This window comes from Vanessa cardui, chromosome 10, assembly GCF_905220365.1.
Source record: "Vanessa cardui chromosome 10, ilVanCard2.1, whole genome shotgun sequence".
NCBI lineage: Eukaryota > Metazoa > Arthropoda > Insecta > Lepidoptera > Nymphalidae > Vanessa > Vanessa cardui.
In genome coordinates this window covers 14,234,599-14,254,177 of record NC_061132.1, presented here as the reverse complement: position 1 = coordinate 14,254,177, position 19,579 = coordinate 14,234,599, and the positions used below count along the sequence as shown (strand labels likewise).

At 32.2% G+C, this 19,579-nt stretch overlaps 1 protein-coding gene across 1 annotated transcript; it reads left to right on the top strand.

Moving 5' to 3' along the window:
• The first annotated feature begins 516 nt into the window (after positions 1–516).
• Positions 517–19,154, top strand: LOC124532946 (sodium/calcium exchanger regulatory protein 1-like). Its single transcript, XM_047108080.1, has 4 exons — positions 517–771; positions 15,253–15,419; positions 17,908–18,018; positions 18,841–19,154. The coding sequence occupies exons 1-4, from the start codon at positions 702–704 to the stop codon at positions 18,889–18,891; spliced, it is 399 nt and encodes a 132-aa protein (XP_046964036.1). The 5' UTR covers positions 517–701; the 3' UTR covers positions 18,892–19,154.
• The last annotated feature ends 425 nt before the right edge of the window (positions 19,155–19,579 follow it).

The window sequence follows — 19,579 nt, the reverse complement described above, 5'->3', positions numbered from 1 at the left end:
CTGAGCTCACTTCACTTTGGACAGCATGATAATGGTTTTATGTCCATTGCCAAAAGGAACCCTTTCATTTACTCCGATAAGAATTATTTAATAAAAATGTTGCTGAAAATATTACCTAATAAACATCGAATCAAAGCTTGATAATACTTTCGGTAGTAACTGAAATACATTTAATTAAAAAAATCTAGAATATACCTATGACTGTTTCATTAAAAAACGAACGTCATTTTTGTTTCTTTAATTGAAAAGAATATACTTGGAATAATTCCATTTATTTGATATCTAAGTGAAATAAAAATGACATTTAATTTGAATTTATGATAATTATTTTTATTCCAAAATTATAGAACTACCTCATAGTGACTGGTACAAATCATGTACCCACTAACTAGCTACTTGTTGAATTTTTCGCATTCGCAGATAAGGTGATATAATCGTTAGGTTCGCGTTCACGAAACCTGTATTATGTATACATAACTATTATCGCAGACGCCGTCTTTATCTCGCTTTAGCTATCTCTCATTAGTTCATTCGCCTCGTTCGGTCACCCGGTCGTTCGATCGCGTTCCGTTCGTTCAATACGCATGCTCATGAAACGAATCCGAGCGACCGACGCTGAGAGCATTCGACATTCTAGTTTTAGCCGGTAACGCGTGAGCACGTACGTTTTCTCTGCAACTTGAATTAACACTTTGAAAAAAATGGAGTTCGTTGGCAAGAAATACAAAATGGTCTCCTCGGAAAACTTCGACGAGTTTATGAAGGCAATCGGTGAGTCTCATTCCGTAACTAAGTGTGTATTTCGAAAATATTTCTTAGCAGAAATCGATGCCGGCCGGCTTTCGCTCGTCGACCACACCAGTCATTTTTTGCGGTCTCCTCGATATACCCCACACTTGAATAATTCTTCCTACCTTCTATAATTTCTCATTAATATTTTATTTTATTGTTTGCAATCTGTAATCTTGTCAAGAAATATCAACTTTTCGTCCAAATTAATGGGTGGTACCCGTTGATCGATAGTTTGCAAAAAAAATATGAATTTTAAACCACAAGTTGGCTCAAATTTTCTTCAATAAAATGAAACAGCCCTCGTTTTTGGCTATTGAGGTAAGAAATAATAATAATTGGAAACTTGAAGAGCACCAATATGGAAGAGATTTTTCCTCACATCTCTCAATTAACGAATTTATTTTGCAGTGCGTGATTTTATTAACGATTAAAATGAGGAACATATTCATTAAACACGATCGCTATATTACAAATACAATAATGAACAGGTGCACTCTTGAAATGTACTGCGACATTATGTTTGAATTACCTACTTTTATTTGTAGAACATTATTTTCAAGTACCAACATAGCAAGAAATATTGTTCAATTTATCTGTAAGATACAATATTCCATTTTGTACTTGCAGTTATAATAATTTATTGAATTTATAAAAATCGATAATAATAACTTTATTTTAATATAGGTCTAATAAAAATTACTTGTTATGTGAAACACAGAGTACCTTTTATTAAAAATTATTTGTAGGAATTCTACAATTTAGTTTTTTCCCGGATAATATGGGCGTTTCTTTTTTCTTCCAACATGATATTGTTTACGATAAAGTATTAATGATATTAATAAAATGGCAACTATCTAAAGCTATTCAAATAGATTAAAAATGTTAATCCAAGTTGAGTGGACTTATTGTTTTCAATTCGAATTAAGCATATGAGTTTGATTATCAAATGGAATTATACTTTTAAAAAGGAGAAAAACCCTACATTTTGGATAAATTTTGGAAAAATATTATTTCATGGTGGTATTTCTTTGTTGTCTCGTCTAGATGCGAACCACTTATTATATTTTACCGCCAAGCAGCCATACTTAGGATTTTTGTAAGGGTGAGTGAGTAAGTGAGCTAGTGTATAGGACAGGAATACTATCACATGTACTAGGGACATAACAATATTATATACATGTGTGTGGATGGTGGTAACCACTTACCATCATTTGGCTCATTTTCCCGCTTTCTTAGTATTTGAATTGTAGTCACACGTAGTTCGGGCTTAAAAAACAATATACTTAACATAATTTATACATGTGTTTGTGGGACGCGTTGGTGGTATAATCGAATAGCTTTTCTTATCATTAGCATAATGTTAGCTATCGCAATTTAACACATGTATTGTAATAAACTTGTTCACTGTTATAACGACTCATTGCTTAGAAAACATGATTATATACTGATTAATTATTGTTCTAACAAATGAGTAACTGTATATTGTTGATAGTTGTTAAGATTTTTTAAAACTAATACCAAAACGCAATAAGATATGAACTTTAAATTACCCACCAATTATAATTATGACATAAAAATATATATTTGAAAAGTAAAATAAAAAAAAACAAGTTTATACTTACTAGTTTGTAAATAAAATTTCAAACATGTAGTTCTATTATTATGGACCTTGGTAAGGTCTTTGAACTTACGTCACCAAATTATGTAAACATGGAAACTGTAGCACATTGACAAAATAATGTACATTTGTTACATAACATATTTGTCAAGCTAATCTTGATATCATTACCTTGTATATTTTCCCACGCGTATGCTTTTTTGTTCAACTTTATTGGCAAGGTGACAAGTTGATTTACTATTAACATGCAGCAAGCATGGGACCGAAGATGTCATAATATCACATAATAATTTCATTGGCACGCTCATCTCAATATACGAAACACGGTAGTAATACCAAGCTAAGTAGAAGCGCCGGTCAATACTCATTCGTTGCGTGTTACTGACGAGGGAATTAAAGGTTATTACTATATAAAAATACTAGGCTTGAAACATTGTAAGGTTTGAAGGTGATTGATCGATTAATATAGATCTGCGATAAGAAACATAGCTGCGATTCCTATTTGGCTAACACTAAAGTCACGTGATGCAGCCAGTCTCATAAATACAACTATTTCAAGTCATTTCGTGATAAATTCGTTAGGTACTAGTTAGATGTTCGTTAGGTAGGTTAATTTTCGAACGGGTGGTGGATTTTTGACAAGCAATAAGCAAGTGTAACATTTCCATATTGAATAAAGATCTTTGACTTTGTACTTTAAACTTTTCATAGTAATTAATGAACAAGTTTTATTTAAGTATATATTATCATTATTTATATCAATCGAAACACTGTTTGAGCATGTATAAGTCACTAAATGTCATGAAAAAAGTATGTTAAGATTAGGAAAAAATAGTAGAAAAGTATAAAAAAATATAGTTATTTTCGAAGACAGCAAAACATGAATGCAACAACTTCGATAAACGACGTTTTAATTGTATGTAATTCATGTAAGAAATTCATAAAAAGTCATTGATACAGTACAAAGGTTAGTTTGTGATGTTGATGAATCATAAATATCTTTATCGGTAATAGTCTTGCATGGAATTATCTATGGCGTCTTTGTGTTATTTTGTATGAATAATTCCATAATTATTCAGCGATGACAGGTAATTAAATTATAGGATTTTAAATTATAATTTATAAAAAATCCTTATAAATTTATACAACTAGCGTGTCGCCCCGGCTTCGCACGGGTATTTGATATTTATCGTTATATTAATAACCAAATTACATAGAATCATTATGAATGGTAGTCTATGTGTTATTTTTATGTATAACCAACCTATGTTATTGTAAAATTTCATCAAAATCCGTTCAGTAGTTTTTTCGTGTAAGACTTACAAACATACAATCTTTCGCAGTTATAATATTAGTAGGATATTAGGATTTAAACTCTATCTTATGAATAGTATAAATAATGTTCGCAGAATTAACATAAATAGGCATAGAGAATTAAACACGTCATTCTTAAATAAATCTTCACTGGGATTTTATATAATTTCATATGACGTTTAACTTCAATCTTCAAGTCGTAAGCTTAGAAGTATATGTAACGTATTTTCCTTTTCATTCTTTAAGCTTAAAAAAATCTACTGCATTACTTAAACATGCCCTTTAAATATTGCGATTAATTTGTTTGAAGTTAGTATCGATATTTCTAAATCCAAAAAAGAACGAAAATTGATACAGTTATACAAAAGTCTTGAATATTAGAAAAGTTTAAGCTACGAAAACTTACCGTACTTGTAACGACATCGAAATGTGTAAATAAAAAGCAACTTAACAGCAAAGCATATGTAAAACTTGTATAATAAATTGTGTTGTGTGTCTTAAAATATACGAACATATTGTCCCTAAAAAATACAAAACCTGATCCTCGTACACACATAAGTGTTGGATCTTATTATTTTTGAAAATGATGTAATTTTGTTCATACCGACACTGAAGTAACTAAATATGTACAAGAACTGTATTCACACGAGTGTGACAGATATAAAAAAAGCTATTTCATGGAGATCATTAGCTTCCTCTCAGACGACACTACAAAAAGTATTTTTTTGTCTACAATCAACATGACTCATATAGCGTTACTTTACAAAGCGTTGGATATCTGTCTATTTGGTTTTTTTATTTATATTTCTTTAATTAAATAAAAATCTATTACGACTGAACCAAAGCTTCTTTCGAGATTTGAGTAATTAAAAAACTTCGAACGTAGTGAAACTAATATTATAAAGAGTTAAAATTTGTTTGAGTCTCTGTAGGGGTTAATGTCCGGAAATAATGATCCAATTATAAAAAAAACGCTAGTATAAAGCTACATAATTCCCGAGTGCTCTAATTGTACCCGTGCGACGCTGGGATGAGTGGCTAGTGTTATGTATTTTGCGTTTGGTACCATAAGCTAGAAAAAAAATGGGGGAAAGTAAAATGACAAGAAAGTATGCAGTCACCTGTCACTTTAGGATCGATTCTATAATAATATACTTTTAAAAAGATTTGATTAAATGAAAGCGGCTTCTTAACATTTTATTGTTTACTTTTTTTATTTTACAAAACATCGTTCCCTTCAATTTCAGCCCTTTCTATTTCTTAACTCTGACCTAAAAAAAAACTAAAACAATCAATTCAACTGTCTCAGTGTATACAGAATATATGGCAACCCTGCTTACATTTAAATACTAAAAATAATAAAATCGTTCTTAAGCCGGATGAAAAGTTATTTGAATAATAACGTGCATAAGAAATGTTGAGTTTACTAAACTTATTAACAATTTATTATTAAAATAAAAAAGCCGGGTGGTTTCCGGCGATATAAAATAGAGACACGCCATCCGCATGAAACAACTTAGGGCTTTGAATCAAGGGCATTCAATACCTTCAGCAGTATTTCAAAAACCAGTAAAAAAAATTAAAAATATTTACAAATTCCGTAAGTCAGCCTGCTTTTTTCTTTTTAGTTACAAACTTCATTGCTCCTAATTAAATGTAATTAGATGAATGTTAATCATTTCGAGTCGAGATGGTCCAGTGGTTAGAAGAGTCGAGATGGCCCAGTGGTTAGAACGCGTGCGTCTTAACCGATGATTGCGGGTTCAAACCCAGGCAAGCACCGCTGTTTCATGTGCTTAATTTGTCTTTATAATTCAACTCGTGCTCAGCGGTGTAGGAAAACGTCGTGAGGAAACCTGCATGTGACAAATTTCAAAAAAATTCTGCCACATGTGTATTCCACCAACCCGCATTGGAACAGCGTGGTGGAATATGTTCCAAACCTTCTCCTCAAAGGGAGAGGAGGCCTTTAGCCCAGCAGTGGGAATTTACAGGCTGTTGTTGTTGTAATCATTTTGATTCCGTAAATATTAATCCACGTTCGTTTGTGTAATGCTTACCGAATATCTAATCAGTTTCACCTTGGGCGGATCGTACGGAGTGCAATACGATACGAGCGAATATCTCAAAACTCGATCTAGATAATATCAAATACATCTCGCATGCAGATTATAGATTAAACTGCATAGCCGTAATACGACCTTCTTCGTGTGACATGTATGAATCAAGAGTGACACTGGCTTGGTTATTTTTTTTTTAAGAACAATATCTTTTGGGCGCGATTCTAGCTTTAAATTTTCGAACGACAAATTTATTATTTTCTGAATGCGCCTGTATTTTTTTGTTAAGTTTAGGAACGTGTTGAAAATCCGGAAATTTTTATCAGTTTATTTTTTTATTACGTTGACCATACCTAAAGTTACAATGTCATGAATAGAAGGTAATCACCTCAATAATCGCACTTGTATTTCACGGAATAATATCGTTATTATTCATAAATATTCTGTACACTAAATTATAGACATTTCTTTCATAAAATTTAGATTGGCGGATGGGCAAATTAGATTCATGATGGTTAGTGATCATCACTAACTATAGACGTTGGCGCTGTAAGAAATATTGACCATATTCACCACCAATGAGGAACTAAGATGTAAGTTAGTTACACTGGCTCACTCTCCGTTCTTTGTAGAAAAAAACAGTAGTTTAGCGGTAAAATATGATTATTGTGTGGTGCCTAGCCTGATATGTGCCTGATAAAGAATTTTCTTGGAAAACTATCAATTTAAATTTAAATTCCAAATAAATATAACAAAGATATATACGTAATACGCAATTATGCAATGTTAATACTTTGGACTATGGACTTGGAATTTCGTTATTTATAGATTAACAGCGGAGCGACGCGTCGCGATTTTCGAATATCGTCAAATAAATATTAAATCGAAATATAACAAATTGTTTTAACGCATAATATATTATTAAACTTTTTTTTATTTTCTGACTACGACTGCAAAAACATTCGATGTACAGTCAAAAAAATATCTGTATTTGGGTTTGGCTCATTGTTTCACAACGCTGAGCATAATGTGAGTTAGTGGGTACACCTGACACATAATGTCAGCTGACACACGCAGCCAAGTTTATGATGTGTTAATTACTCATAATAATTATGATAATAATGAAAATATATTTGGATGGGAATGGGCCACCTGATGGTTAGTGGTCACCACTGCCACAGACTTTGGCACTGTAGGAAATATTAACCACTAGTATTTTAGGGAGTTGGTTGTCATGTGTGTAAAAAAGGAGCCTAGGTCCTTTTTTGGAGTTCAAGTTTGCTTCATACCAAATCTCATCAAATTCGCATCAACGGTTTGGTCGGAAAAGAGCGACGTACAGACAGACAGACAATTACTTTCACATTTATGATATTAACATAGATTCATTAACCTTTGGAATTTAGATATATAAGATAAGGTGCGTGCGTTTAATTCCAACAAAGAGAGATGGTAGGTAGGATACCTTGCAATAAGCCCTACCACCTACTACTAACTACTCTTATATAGGATGAGGTCTACAGATGGTAGGTGAACTGTTTATGGAATGAAATATTTTCGAGCGTAAATATATAATTATAAAATGAATGACTGATGACACTACTCTGTCTTTAAATTAATTGGATATAATAACGATAAGATAGCAAGCAGGTGATAAATAATATAATTACCATTTAATTATACCAGCAAAGGATTATAGTTCCGCACGGAACACGCCCATATTGTCACTTTTTATGACACATTTTGTACCACCTAAAAATGAAGTAAAGAATTCTAACTTCAGAAAAACATTTTTGAAATATGGAAAGATAATTCCGAAAACAGAAATATTCCACTCTTTATCTACGCTTTTTTGTCATCAACGTTTCGTGCATGAATAGTGTATAAGTTCTTGTTATTTTGTTCCTTTCGTTTTTGTAATCCAGAAGTCGTGCAGTTGCCAGATTATAGAGCCATACCCCGAGGTTCAAAAATCAAACTCAGTGTCATACCATTCAAAAAGTTTTTATGTTTTTCTATTAAGAAATTTGCATTCTGTATACACTTCAAAAATCGAATATTAAAACAGTCCACAAGAATGAAATGTCATACTTGGATGCATGTGATATGCAGCATTAACTATAATAGTTATAAAATTAATAGGATACAAGTACTAAAATAGCGTATTATCGTAAGTCGGTTGCCAACATTTCACGCATGAGAAACAAAGTGAATTCTTACAGAATCTGAATGGTAACATAGCGTAAGGTACAAAGTACGACCGATATGACTCAGGTGACTCGTATCAGTCGTACTTTGTACCTTTAAATTTTAAAATTCACATAGTAACGTACATTAGTCATGTAACAAACCGGTGCATATGTATTTCATCAGTTGACATATTATTGTTAAATGTAAATATATGGAAAAGTTTACGCCAGTGCTGATAAGGGTATTATTTTTAGGTGCTGATAAGATCAATTATTATATAGCCGCTGATAATGAAAGCTTACGAATCCGATATCGTTTGTAGATATATTTATTATATGATATACCAATATTGGAAACTTTTAATCCATATCAATAAATGAGGGTTTTTTGTGAATTTAATTAACATATAACGTTACCGAAATATGCCAGCGTTTAAGAGTTTTTTGTATACAATAAATGGCAGACATTTGCTGACAATTTTTATCGTAACACAGTATGACATTAAGGTTATTTTCATTTTTAAAGCACTATTTAAAAAGTTTATAAATGTCCAATAGAACAGGTCAATCAAATCGAAAATTTCTGTTTCAAAACCGACTAAGTAACGCTGAATTTTCATCGAATTTTCATCGAAAACATCGTGAGGAAAAAGTCATGAGTTCATCAAGTGTGCCAAGGTAGAATAACCTCTATTCCTTAGCCCAGTCTCCTCAGTCGACTATATATTATTAGATGTCTCCAATTGGCTCCAGCGTATTTATATACTGAAAAGTTTTCTTTTCTGAAATTTAGTATTATTGGAAAATAGAATTTGTTCCTGAAAATATCATTTTCGTGAAGTAAACTCGGCCATAGCTTGGTAAATTTTTGGAGTAGTTTTCGATAGTATCATAGCGTTCGCTGATTACTGGTATTAATTTAAATGTTTACTGCCTTACACATATGCACATACATTAGTGAAAATAATACACGATTTTTTTAAATTATCCTGTATTTATTATTTTCTCAAACTGTTGACTAGAAATTTTGATGAGCTTACAATTTACTTATAATAATTTTGATTGACAATTTCTTATTGCAAATAGTTTCCAGGATTCGAACACAGAGAATAGCAATCTGCGCAGAATCTATTGTGTTGCACTGTACATTATTTCCTCTTATAGTGATGGAGCTGAAATCTAATACCACCGGAACGAGATTGACACATTGAAGACATTTCCTAAATAACCTCCACAAAAATCCAATAATTTCTTGGTCAATAATATCAAAAATTTAAATCTCTTCTAAAAATCTTCAGCTTGATTAACTAACTAGACCAAAGATTTAAGTGGGCATAATCCATAAGCTGAGGTAGGATGACCTACCTAGATAAGGTGACCTTTGCTTTCAGATGCGTCAATCTCAAATCCGCCACGACTTCTAAGTGCTCCGTGAATGGCTAACGTGAATATAATAAGTTAATTCGCGAATAATAGCAATTCATTAGAATAGGTTTATCGGAAGCTTTAAATAGTTAACAAAACCAATACGTCGTAGGATCCTATCAAGCAATTATGTTCGCATGAGAATATCCCGGCACACTTGTGTGATATCCTCCTATTGGTTCACGACAATTGCCGGCAAATGGACAGCAATCAACTTCAATTCATTCAATAAGATCCGAGACGCTCGAGATGACCCCTTGTCCGGTGTCTGACTCACTTACATACGAAAATGTATGCGATTCTGATAATTAATTTTATCCATTTGTGATCGCTACTAGTTTTGTATGCATACATAAACATTAATAAAATGTTATGTTTAATTATTTTGTAAGGTTTTTAATTTGCACAGACTTATGGGACATTGTAATTAAGATTTAATGTTATAGAAATGTTTGAATTTTAATGGAGTTATAACCATCTAATTTCCATTTGGACGCGCAATTTGTGGAACGCGAATTTTATGTATATTTTCTTATGCTCTTACTAATTAATGACAGAAGTCATTCGATGTTATTGTAATAAATTATTACCAAATATAGAACATGGATATATATTATCCATGGAATTTGACTGGAATATAAGGCATTATATCCAACTTTACCGAGTCACTACTAACTGACATAAATTGTCACCAAATATAGAACATGAATAATTATACATTATCCATGGAAATCCATTGGAATCTAAGGTATTATATCCAACTTTACTGAGCCACTACTAACTGACCTTTTCAACCGGAACACAGCAGTACAAAGTATTGGTGATTAGCGATAGAATTAATTATGAATTGATGCTACCAACAAGACCAACCTCTATAAAGCCTTACCCGGTAATTAAGCTACATATTTAGACCAAGTACAATATCATACAGGCTTTATATTTAGATTGAAATTCAAGAAGGTTTTAGTGGTTTTCCATGTGGCTTACGCTGGATGTGATGTGGCATAATGGAAGTGTCATATTGTTCAATGCGTGTACTATACTTAATATGGTTATGACCCGAAGATAACCCAGTACTTAGAATTGATGAATCTTAACCGATGATTGCGTATCCAGGAACCACTATGGTTTCATGGGCTTAATTGTTTTGAAATTAATTTCATCTAGTAGATTGTAATTCTGCCACAGGTGTATTTCAAGACCAACTCTTATTATAGCACCCTGGAGTAAGCTCCAATCCAATTGCTCAAAGGGAAAGCAGGTCTTAGCTAGTCTGTAGGACACGAGTTGCTGAAAATTTAGTAACATACCAACATAGTTTAAAAAAAAGATGGTACTATGCTATCAGGAAATTTGTTCCATAGAAGATGTCCTGCCCACGCAATTTTTTAAAATAAATTAATGTTATTAACAATTATGGCGACAATTTCACTATTTATATTGCAATGGAAAATATATTATATATTTATATTGATATGCTACTCATATATTTCTAGAAATAAACTCATAAAAATGTCGTTTATTTCCAACGTTTCATTAAACATTATTTATTAGAAACATAAAATAAACAAACTTTTATTGTTCGTACTGGATCTTTAAATAATATACGTAATAAATTAATGATATTTTGATTACGTAATAAATACATACGATTATAAATAAGCGAGGAATGTATTAGTGTCTATATATTTATAAATAAATGAGTAATAACTAATATAGATTATAAATATAATAGTGAGTTCACGTTTTTTTTTTTTTAATTTTCCTTCTTGCTTACCATACAGCCAATTGCGTAAAACAGATATAATAAAAAAAACTTAGAAATTGGTTATTAAAACTTTTTTTAAATATTTTATTTGTAAAAGTAGCGTAATGTTTTATTATTTCTAAACGAATGATTCTTAAATAAGACGTAAGATCAATGTCCACTGTACTTTGTCAACTGTGTGATGTGTCGTTGGTGAACGCGCCAGCAAGTATAAATAGACTGCATAATATGATTTATTTACCTTATTATTAATACCGTTATGTGTAAAATAAAACATTACTATTAATAAAATACAATAGAACATTTATTTCGCAGTTGTAAGTATGTTATTATTTGTGTTTAGAAACTTATATAAAAGTGCTTTTTTATTTACGTAATGAATTATGATTTTGTTTTTTTAAACCGAAATCAACCGAAAACAATTAAGTTTTAAACCTAATTGTTTTTATGTATTGTATTTTTTTTTTATGAAAGTAATGCTTATCTGTCATAGTGTAAGGTAAGCTGTCTTGTTTAACAATCTTATCAATGTAAAGATTAATCATACTTTGCAGTTTGTACCTAACCTAAGTAACATGCATTTTATAAAGCTACTGTATTATTCTCATTAAAATTTGGCGTAAAAAAGTCTGAAGTTAAAAAAAATATCTTCATATATCTACTTACTAAAGCCATTTCCTAAATTTACTGAAGTCAAAAGTCTAAAATCTTCATTAATTTACCTAGATGATTTAATACCGCGACCGGTTCAAAACAATTTATAGGTGCATTAACATACGAACTGAAAAGTATATTTTATACTAGTCTTAAAATAACTAAAATAAATGAAACACGAAACGGCATACAGAAACCGATATTCTAAAACATTCGATCTCTATACAACTCATGAATCATGACAAAAACTTCAAAATAAATGGATTTTCAATTGAAAAATTACTCCAATTTAAAGGTCGTTGTCCTTGACGTTGTATGGGGCCATGTTGTAACAGCCAATCAGAGCGCACCGCGCCCACTAACCGACCACTGAAATACGGGCGTATCATATCGATTCATCTATGCGCTCTTCTGATAAGTGATTACAATACAGTCAACAATTCTGTCTAATGCTTGATGCGTTGAATTGTCACTGACCATTATGAGTTTAATTTTCTGCTGTAATAACTAATGTTATGTAAATGAAATCGAACAAAGCAGTGGTTTATTTAAACAGCTTGTAACATTTGCTTATAAATAATACTGTGATACAACGGATGTTATTGCTCGAAATATTATCTAACTAACGCTAAAGGAAAACGACGTAAAAATATGCATATGTACCTACATCCAAAAATATTATGTAACTTACCCATATTACTTCAGAGTAATTTTATATAACTAATTTACTAGGAATTAAAATATTAATTTGAAAAGTGTTTAAAATTGTCGATTTTTAGTTTGGCAGAGTTCAACTGGTGGCAAGCAACAAGTATTTGTGTTTGTCCAGCCAATAAAAAAAACAAACTATTACGAAAAATAATAAAAATCTTATTAGAAAGGTTATATGATGTTTTAACGTATTTAATAATTTAGTATATAGATGTCTGTTCATATTATCTGGGTAGTTTTATTTGTACCCAATGATATTCTAATAAACAGATATGTTATATCCATACTAAACAAAAGAAAAAAGTGTGCCGCGCCGGGGACCGTTTATTTTAGTTTATTTTTACATTTTGTTAAAAGTAAAAAGGATAGCTTGATAAAAACAATAAGTAAATGGGATAACTAGATTTTTTAATTACGCAAAACGTATTACTACGTAATTATGATGTATTATAACGTATTACTACATAAAACAACTAAAGGCAAACGTCCCAATAAGGACGTTTTCTAGTCTTCACTTTTGCGCGTTAATAACATATCTGTTTACTACAACATCATTGTTTGTACCATACATAATCTGTCAGACCCTAAATACTGGTCTTCGTGGTAGGTGCCGGGGTTTTGAAACATTTTTTTTTGTTCCGTATACATATATGACCTCATTGATATTTTTTGAGCATTATACTGAATCCGATGACCGCATATCCGACTCACAGGAAATTATATCTATTATCATGTGCAGGTCAGATTTATGTGTGATTGTGTGAAAGCCTATTGTTATGCTTCTGCGAAAATTATAATATTATCATTCGCATTCTTAGTATTTTTTATTATAACGTAATCATAGACTCGTTTATTATACCATATATTTTTAACTGCTATCGTCAGACTTGGTATCCGCTTTATAAAAAAAAAAAATATTAAAAGAGCAATTATGCGAGTTTCTTGCCGTTTCTTTTCACTAGAAGCTGTTTTCCGAAACGCTGCGTTGGTAGTATTTAATTAAATTATTGACGATTCAAAAACGCTTCATTGCGAAGTTTACTTGAATAAAATTGATTTGATTTGATTTATAATTTTTTGCCAAAAATCGAATGTCAAATATTATACATTATATCTACTTTAAAATTGAATTGGAACTAGACTTTCTAAATTTGAGCTCCCTTATCTAGTAGCTTAAGCTGTACGGCGATAATCCTGACTGATTATCGTCTTCTCAGGATGCTAAGCTAGTCTGAATATTAATAATCTGTTAACAATTTATGTGAATATATAATTATACGTCTGCATACATATATTCAACTAAAATTATGAATAGTAAGCATAATTCTTCTTTGAAATATCTTCAAATTATTTATGATATTTTTTTTAATACATTCGTGATCGCTTTCCTTTTCCAAATTTGAAAAACTTCATTTTGTATTATTTGTGTTCTAATACATAAATATTTTAATAAAAAAATATATATATATATTGATCGCATACGAGGCTACAATAAAAACTCTTTCGTGTGGAACTCTTCATATTCCCGATCTAATCGCACACATAGCAAAAGAATGCGGTAGTGCGGATAAGCCACTTGGGACTCGTTAGTGGTTATTTACTTCTAAGAAATATCAATGATGGATGGATACATTATTTCATTGAGATGCACTTCATAGGAAATAGAGCTGCATTGCAACCAATTTAGACTATTATTTATATGCTTTGTATCGCATTATTCAGATAAAATAAGAACATCTTCTTATGAACCCAAAAATAAATACCAATATAGTAAAATTAAAAAAGTAAGCAAATACCTCGTTTCGCTTATTTTATATCAGAAAATATCAGTAAAATAATAAATCTATTTGTTGTATATTATCATTTCTAGTTATACAGTTATGCGCAAAAACTTGCCTTTTATTTTATTTTTTAATTTACTGTCTTCTGCAAAAGGTATTCCTTTATTGATAATTTATAGAATGCATGAACGTTATTAAACCTTTTTGCGCAAACCTCTTTTATACATTCGATATTAATTGTCAACTATCCTTTTTATAGTCTCTTAATTAAAATTTATAATCTGTAGTGTGTCTAGCTCTGTTGCATTCTTATGATCATTGTTGTGTCACTGTGATGATCGGATCAAAACCTGTAATATAAACAGGAAAGATTCTCATTATTGAGTAAAATGTTTAATTATAACGGGAAAAAGTACAAACTTGTTTATTCTAAAAACTTCGATGAATTCATGAAAGTAATTGGTACATATTAATGGCTGCGATATTTATATAAGAGTGATAATAAAAAGATCTCATTGAATAGATATGTTTTGTTCGGGTTATAAAAGCATTTTTATTTTGTCGGATGTTTTGACTCTTGCGTTAATGGCTGACTGAAATCAAAAACATCGTGGAAGTTAACAGCTCAAAAAGCAAAAAGCTGTTTCAATTATATTACAATACTTTATAAAAATAGTTTATACCAGTAGGCGTCCACGGTTTTACTCGCGTTTTAGGGTGTTGATTGTAATGTGTCAGGCAAAAAAGTAGCCTGTTTCTTGGATTTCAAGTTTCTTTCATACCAAATTTAATCCAATTCGGTTCATTGGTTTGGTCGTGAAAGAGCGAAAGGCAGTCACAGATACTTCTTCTACTTTCACATTTGTAATATTAATATAGATTACATTACAATTATTTGTTTTAAATGTATGTATTTTCAACTGAAAATGTTTTATTTCAGGCGTCGGCCTCATCACCCGTAAGGCCGCAAACGCCGTGACCCCAACAGTGGAGCTGCGTCAAGACGGCGACACCTTCGTCCTGGTGACGTCATCCACCTTCAAGACCACCGAGATGAAGTTCAAGCCCGGCGAAGAGTTCGATGAGGAGCGTGCTGATGGCGCTAAGGTGAACATACCTTTATATTTATTTAACCAAAGCGGTTCGGTACTAATTTCTCTATGTAAACATCTAAGCCCATTGGGTTCTGTATACTGGGCGATATTGTTCTTCTGAAAGACTGAAATGGAATTCTAGTTTAATAAATTAGAGTGAGCGTTGCGGGTAAGGTGACTACAAGTAGATTATTTTATCCTCGACTTGAGGCTACTATAACTTTCAAATGTATTTTTTTCTTATAATTAAGATATGTGTTGTTTCCGCTCTGCCATTACAGTTGTCTTTAATTGAACTTAGAAATGCAACTCATTGATATCTTTGGCGACTTCAATTATCCCATTTATATTATCTTTCGGATAAACGGTACTTATAGTTATACGGCTGAAGTCGTATACATAATACGATTATCATAACAATGTCTTATCTCTTGTATTTGAATTATTCACTATCAAGGTACCGCGGTTTCACCTGTATTAATTATATATATCATCCACTTAATACAATTACAGCATGCTAAATTTACTAATGGTGACTGCTAGGCTTCTCAGTGTCATATCGAGAAATTATTGAGCCTAACATCTATTTCATTAAAAGGGTTATTTAAAGCAACAAGTTTTCATGTGGTATGGTCCCTCTAATTCCCCATCTTCATAATATGATCTAGCTGCTCCTCAGCTTTACCCTAAATATAACGTAGCTCGACGCATGATTTTGTATGTTTTCAACGATGGATGACGCAATGGATTATCAAAAGCAATAAGTTTATTCACATCGGTCTGTTAGATCCTGGGATGAGCGCATTCAGACAAACTCGATTCGATCGATTCGAATCGTCGATTTTAAATAGTAGTCTCGATGCATATGGGTTCATGGTTCATGGTTTCAAAATAAGTATAAAAGGCTTATAAACGAATGAAGGCTATTTATATTCTTAGTGTATTTTTTTATTTTTTGGAAACCGGTAGGTTGGATCTTTGGAATGTTATTACCTGACCGAAGTCCTAACGTTGAAGGAAAAAGATTAGAACCGTCGAAACATTGAATGTGTGCTGTCAGTTACATATTTATGAATTCATTTTAAAAAATATAATTAAATCTAATAAGAAACTTGAACTGCTCAAGACTAAACAAGTAATAAGAATTAAGTTTGATATACGATGCTGTGAAACGCAGATTTCCAGCTGATCGAATAATAACGCCAAGTCAGTAACTAATCAAGAAAGCCTTGATAATGTATTGGTTAAGTACACATCAAGTGAATTACTCTGATGTGCTGTGTAGACTCGATTTAGTAGATAATTTGTTGTCTAATTCAATAGCCATTGACGAATGTCACATTGTCAAAGTCAGACGATGCTTTGATATCTTTAGACATTTCAATTGAATCATTGTCGTGACGTAACCGATTCGTTTGGTGAAATGCCAGAATGTGATAAGAGCACTTGCGTTCAAGTTTTACTACCGCCTTATCTACACAGGGATAGTAAACTGCTCACTTATATGATAGCAATATTGCGCGCGCTAATACTAGGAACTATCGATACGATTTGAAAAATATAATTGGAATTTTACCGACCATTATCATTAGGATGGCTTCATAGCATTCTTTAATTCTCATGCAAATACCATACGAAAATTTAACCCACATTTTGTCAAACCAACATGTTGTGTTTGTAAAGAACAAACGTATATCCCCAATTTCCTATTAAATAGTATACCAAACTTAAGACTGTTTTTACCGAGGTTTTAATTCATCTCGTGCTCGGCGGTGAAGGAAAACATCGTGAGGAAACCTGCATGTGTCTAATTTCATTGAAATTCTTCCACATGTGAATTCCACCAACCCGCATTGGAACAGCGTGGTGGAATATGTTCCAAGCCCTCTCCTTAATAGGAGAGGAGGCCATTTCTTACTAATTAAATCCTCTTTTTTCTGAAATGTTGAAGAGTGTAATCTATACCATCTATATTATCTTTATTAATATTATAAATGTGAAAGTAACTCTGTCGGTTGCTCTTTCGCGATCAAACCGCTGAACCGAATTTCATGAAATTTGATTTGCATATTTGAACTCCAAGAAAGGAAATGACTACGGCTACTATATAAGGCATTCTTTTGCCTAACACATGACAACCAACACCCTAAATCGGGAGCTAAGCCGCGGGTCACTACTACGTCCTTATAAAAACAATTTTAGACTGGTCTGAAAATATCGTGATCATAAAGCTCCATAACTTAATTTGACATATAAAACTCGGTACAATACGGCCGCATCCAGTCGAATTCCATATTCTTCAGGTTATTGTTTCACCCGACGAGGGAAAGATACAATAATCAATACTTAAACCCAGGCCGCGGCAAGTGCTACGTCAGGCTACCTTATCAGGGTACAGTCTGTCATGTTACTGTCTATTCCATATACAGGCCCTTGCCATCTAGCCCTCTACTCAAATATTATGACTCTCGTCTAAGACAAAGTTTATTATACAATTACAGGTGAAGTCAGTGTGCACTTTCGAGGGCTCCAGCTTGAAGCATGTGCAGACAGGAAGCGACGGTGTCATAGTCACCCTCATCAGGGAATTCGGCCCCGAAGAGATGAAGGCCGTAAGTATATCTGCACATACTAGAGAAATACTATAGCAGCAAAGTTACATGTTACTTGGTGATAGGCCTTTGTGCTGGTCCACCAGCTCAACAGATATACGTATCATGGTTTAAAAGGGAAGTGAGCCAGTGAGGTTATAAGCACAGAGACATGTTATAGGGGCATTGGCGTTGTAAGAATTATTTAATATTTCTTAAAGCACCAATATCTATGAACGATGGTGACCACTTAGTATCACTTACCATAGGCCAATCCACCTATATTATAAAGCCACTGCCTCATCTGCAGTAAAGCAATTCTTCCATCTAGATACGAGATTAAGGATCAACCCGAAAATGTCATGCCAGCTTCATGGATATTGGCATACTCCTCCCATGTTCCACAGAGTATAAATTTAGTTTATTTTTGTAACAGCGACTTTGACAATGATATATTGTATCACCTCAATAATCTCCACACGCTACTTATACTTGCGTTGAAATATGTGATCACAAAAACTGAAGATGGTGAATTCATTCAAAACCTGTTGATATTCTAGATTTTTCTTCTCATTTCCCTTTGAGGAGATTTGGTGCTTAATTCACGCACTCTAATAAGTGGTAATGAGGAAAGATTTCATCCACCATACGCAAATTTCACGACGATTTCCTTCACCACTGAGATTAATTATTAAAACACGAGTTCAGAATTTATTAGTCGAGTTGAACTCTTATTCATCTGTTAAACTTTGCGCGTTTTAAGCACTAGGACTATCACGGCCTATTGTTAAATTAAGATATAACATGTTGAAGCAACTTATGTAATTAATGAATTGTTTTCAGACTATGACCGCAAAGGACGTCACCTGCACCAGAGTGTACAAAGTACAATAAAAATCTACTTCAAAAGACTGCGGGGCAGCGCCCTCTAGCTATTTCCTATATTATTTTATATATACCCATTAGCGCAACTATTTTCATATTATAATTTAGGTTTATCAAAACGATTGTGGACTGTTAAACAACGTAAGGATTGCTCTACGAGTTACTCGTACATGCCAAAGTTAAGATAGAAGAATGTGGCTTGTCTAAAGATACAGCTGTTGTATAAGTTTTTCAGTGCATGTTTAAATAAAGATTTTTTTTAATATTACAAATAGCTGTTTTATTTTATACATCCATTAGTCATGTTTTAGTCATTTCAAATTTAATATTAGAAACGCGAAAAGTTTTTGTTTGATTTAATTTCAGGAGACGACTCTTACCAGTAGGCGTTATTGAATTACCAAATTTAAGTTCCAAGAAAAGGATATAGGCTACTTTAATTTAATTTCCTTTCGAGGAAATAAAATGGTAAGCTATGGTTAGTTTGCTGTATATAAAGTTTTGTAAATTTCACGCAGGTTCAGCAGAAAAGACGTAAAACTGACTATGCCTTGACCCCATTGTCGTTGATGTTTAATATGTTACCTTACTCCAGAAGACCATGTTACGCTATACCGTAGAGCTCTTAAAGTAATAATCAGTATAGTGTACTTAAATAATAAACAAACAATATTAAGAATTCAATAATGATTCAATA

Coding starts and splice junctions, on each gene's coding strand:
- LOC124532946 (XM_047108080.1), top strand. CDS start 702: ATGGAGTTCGTTGGCAAGAAATACAAAATGGTCTCCTCGGAAAACTTC. Junction 772..15,252: donor CGAGTTTATGAAGGCAATCG/GTGAGTCTCATT, acceptor GTTTTATTTCAG/GCGTCGGCCTCATCACCCGT. Junction 15,420..17,907: donor AGCGTGCTGATGGCGCTAAG/GTGAACATACCT, acceptor ATACAATTACAG/GTGAAGTCAGTGTGCACTTT.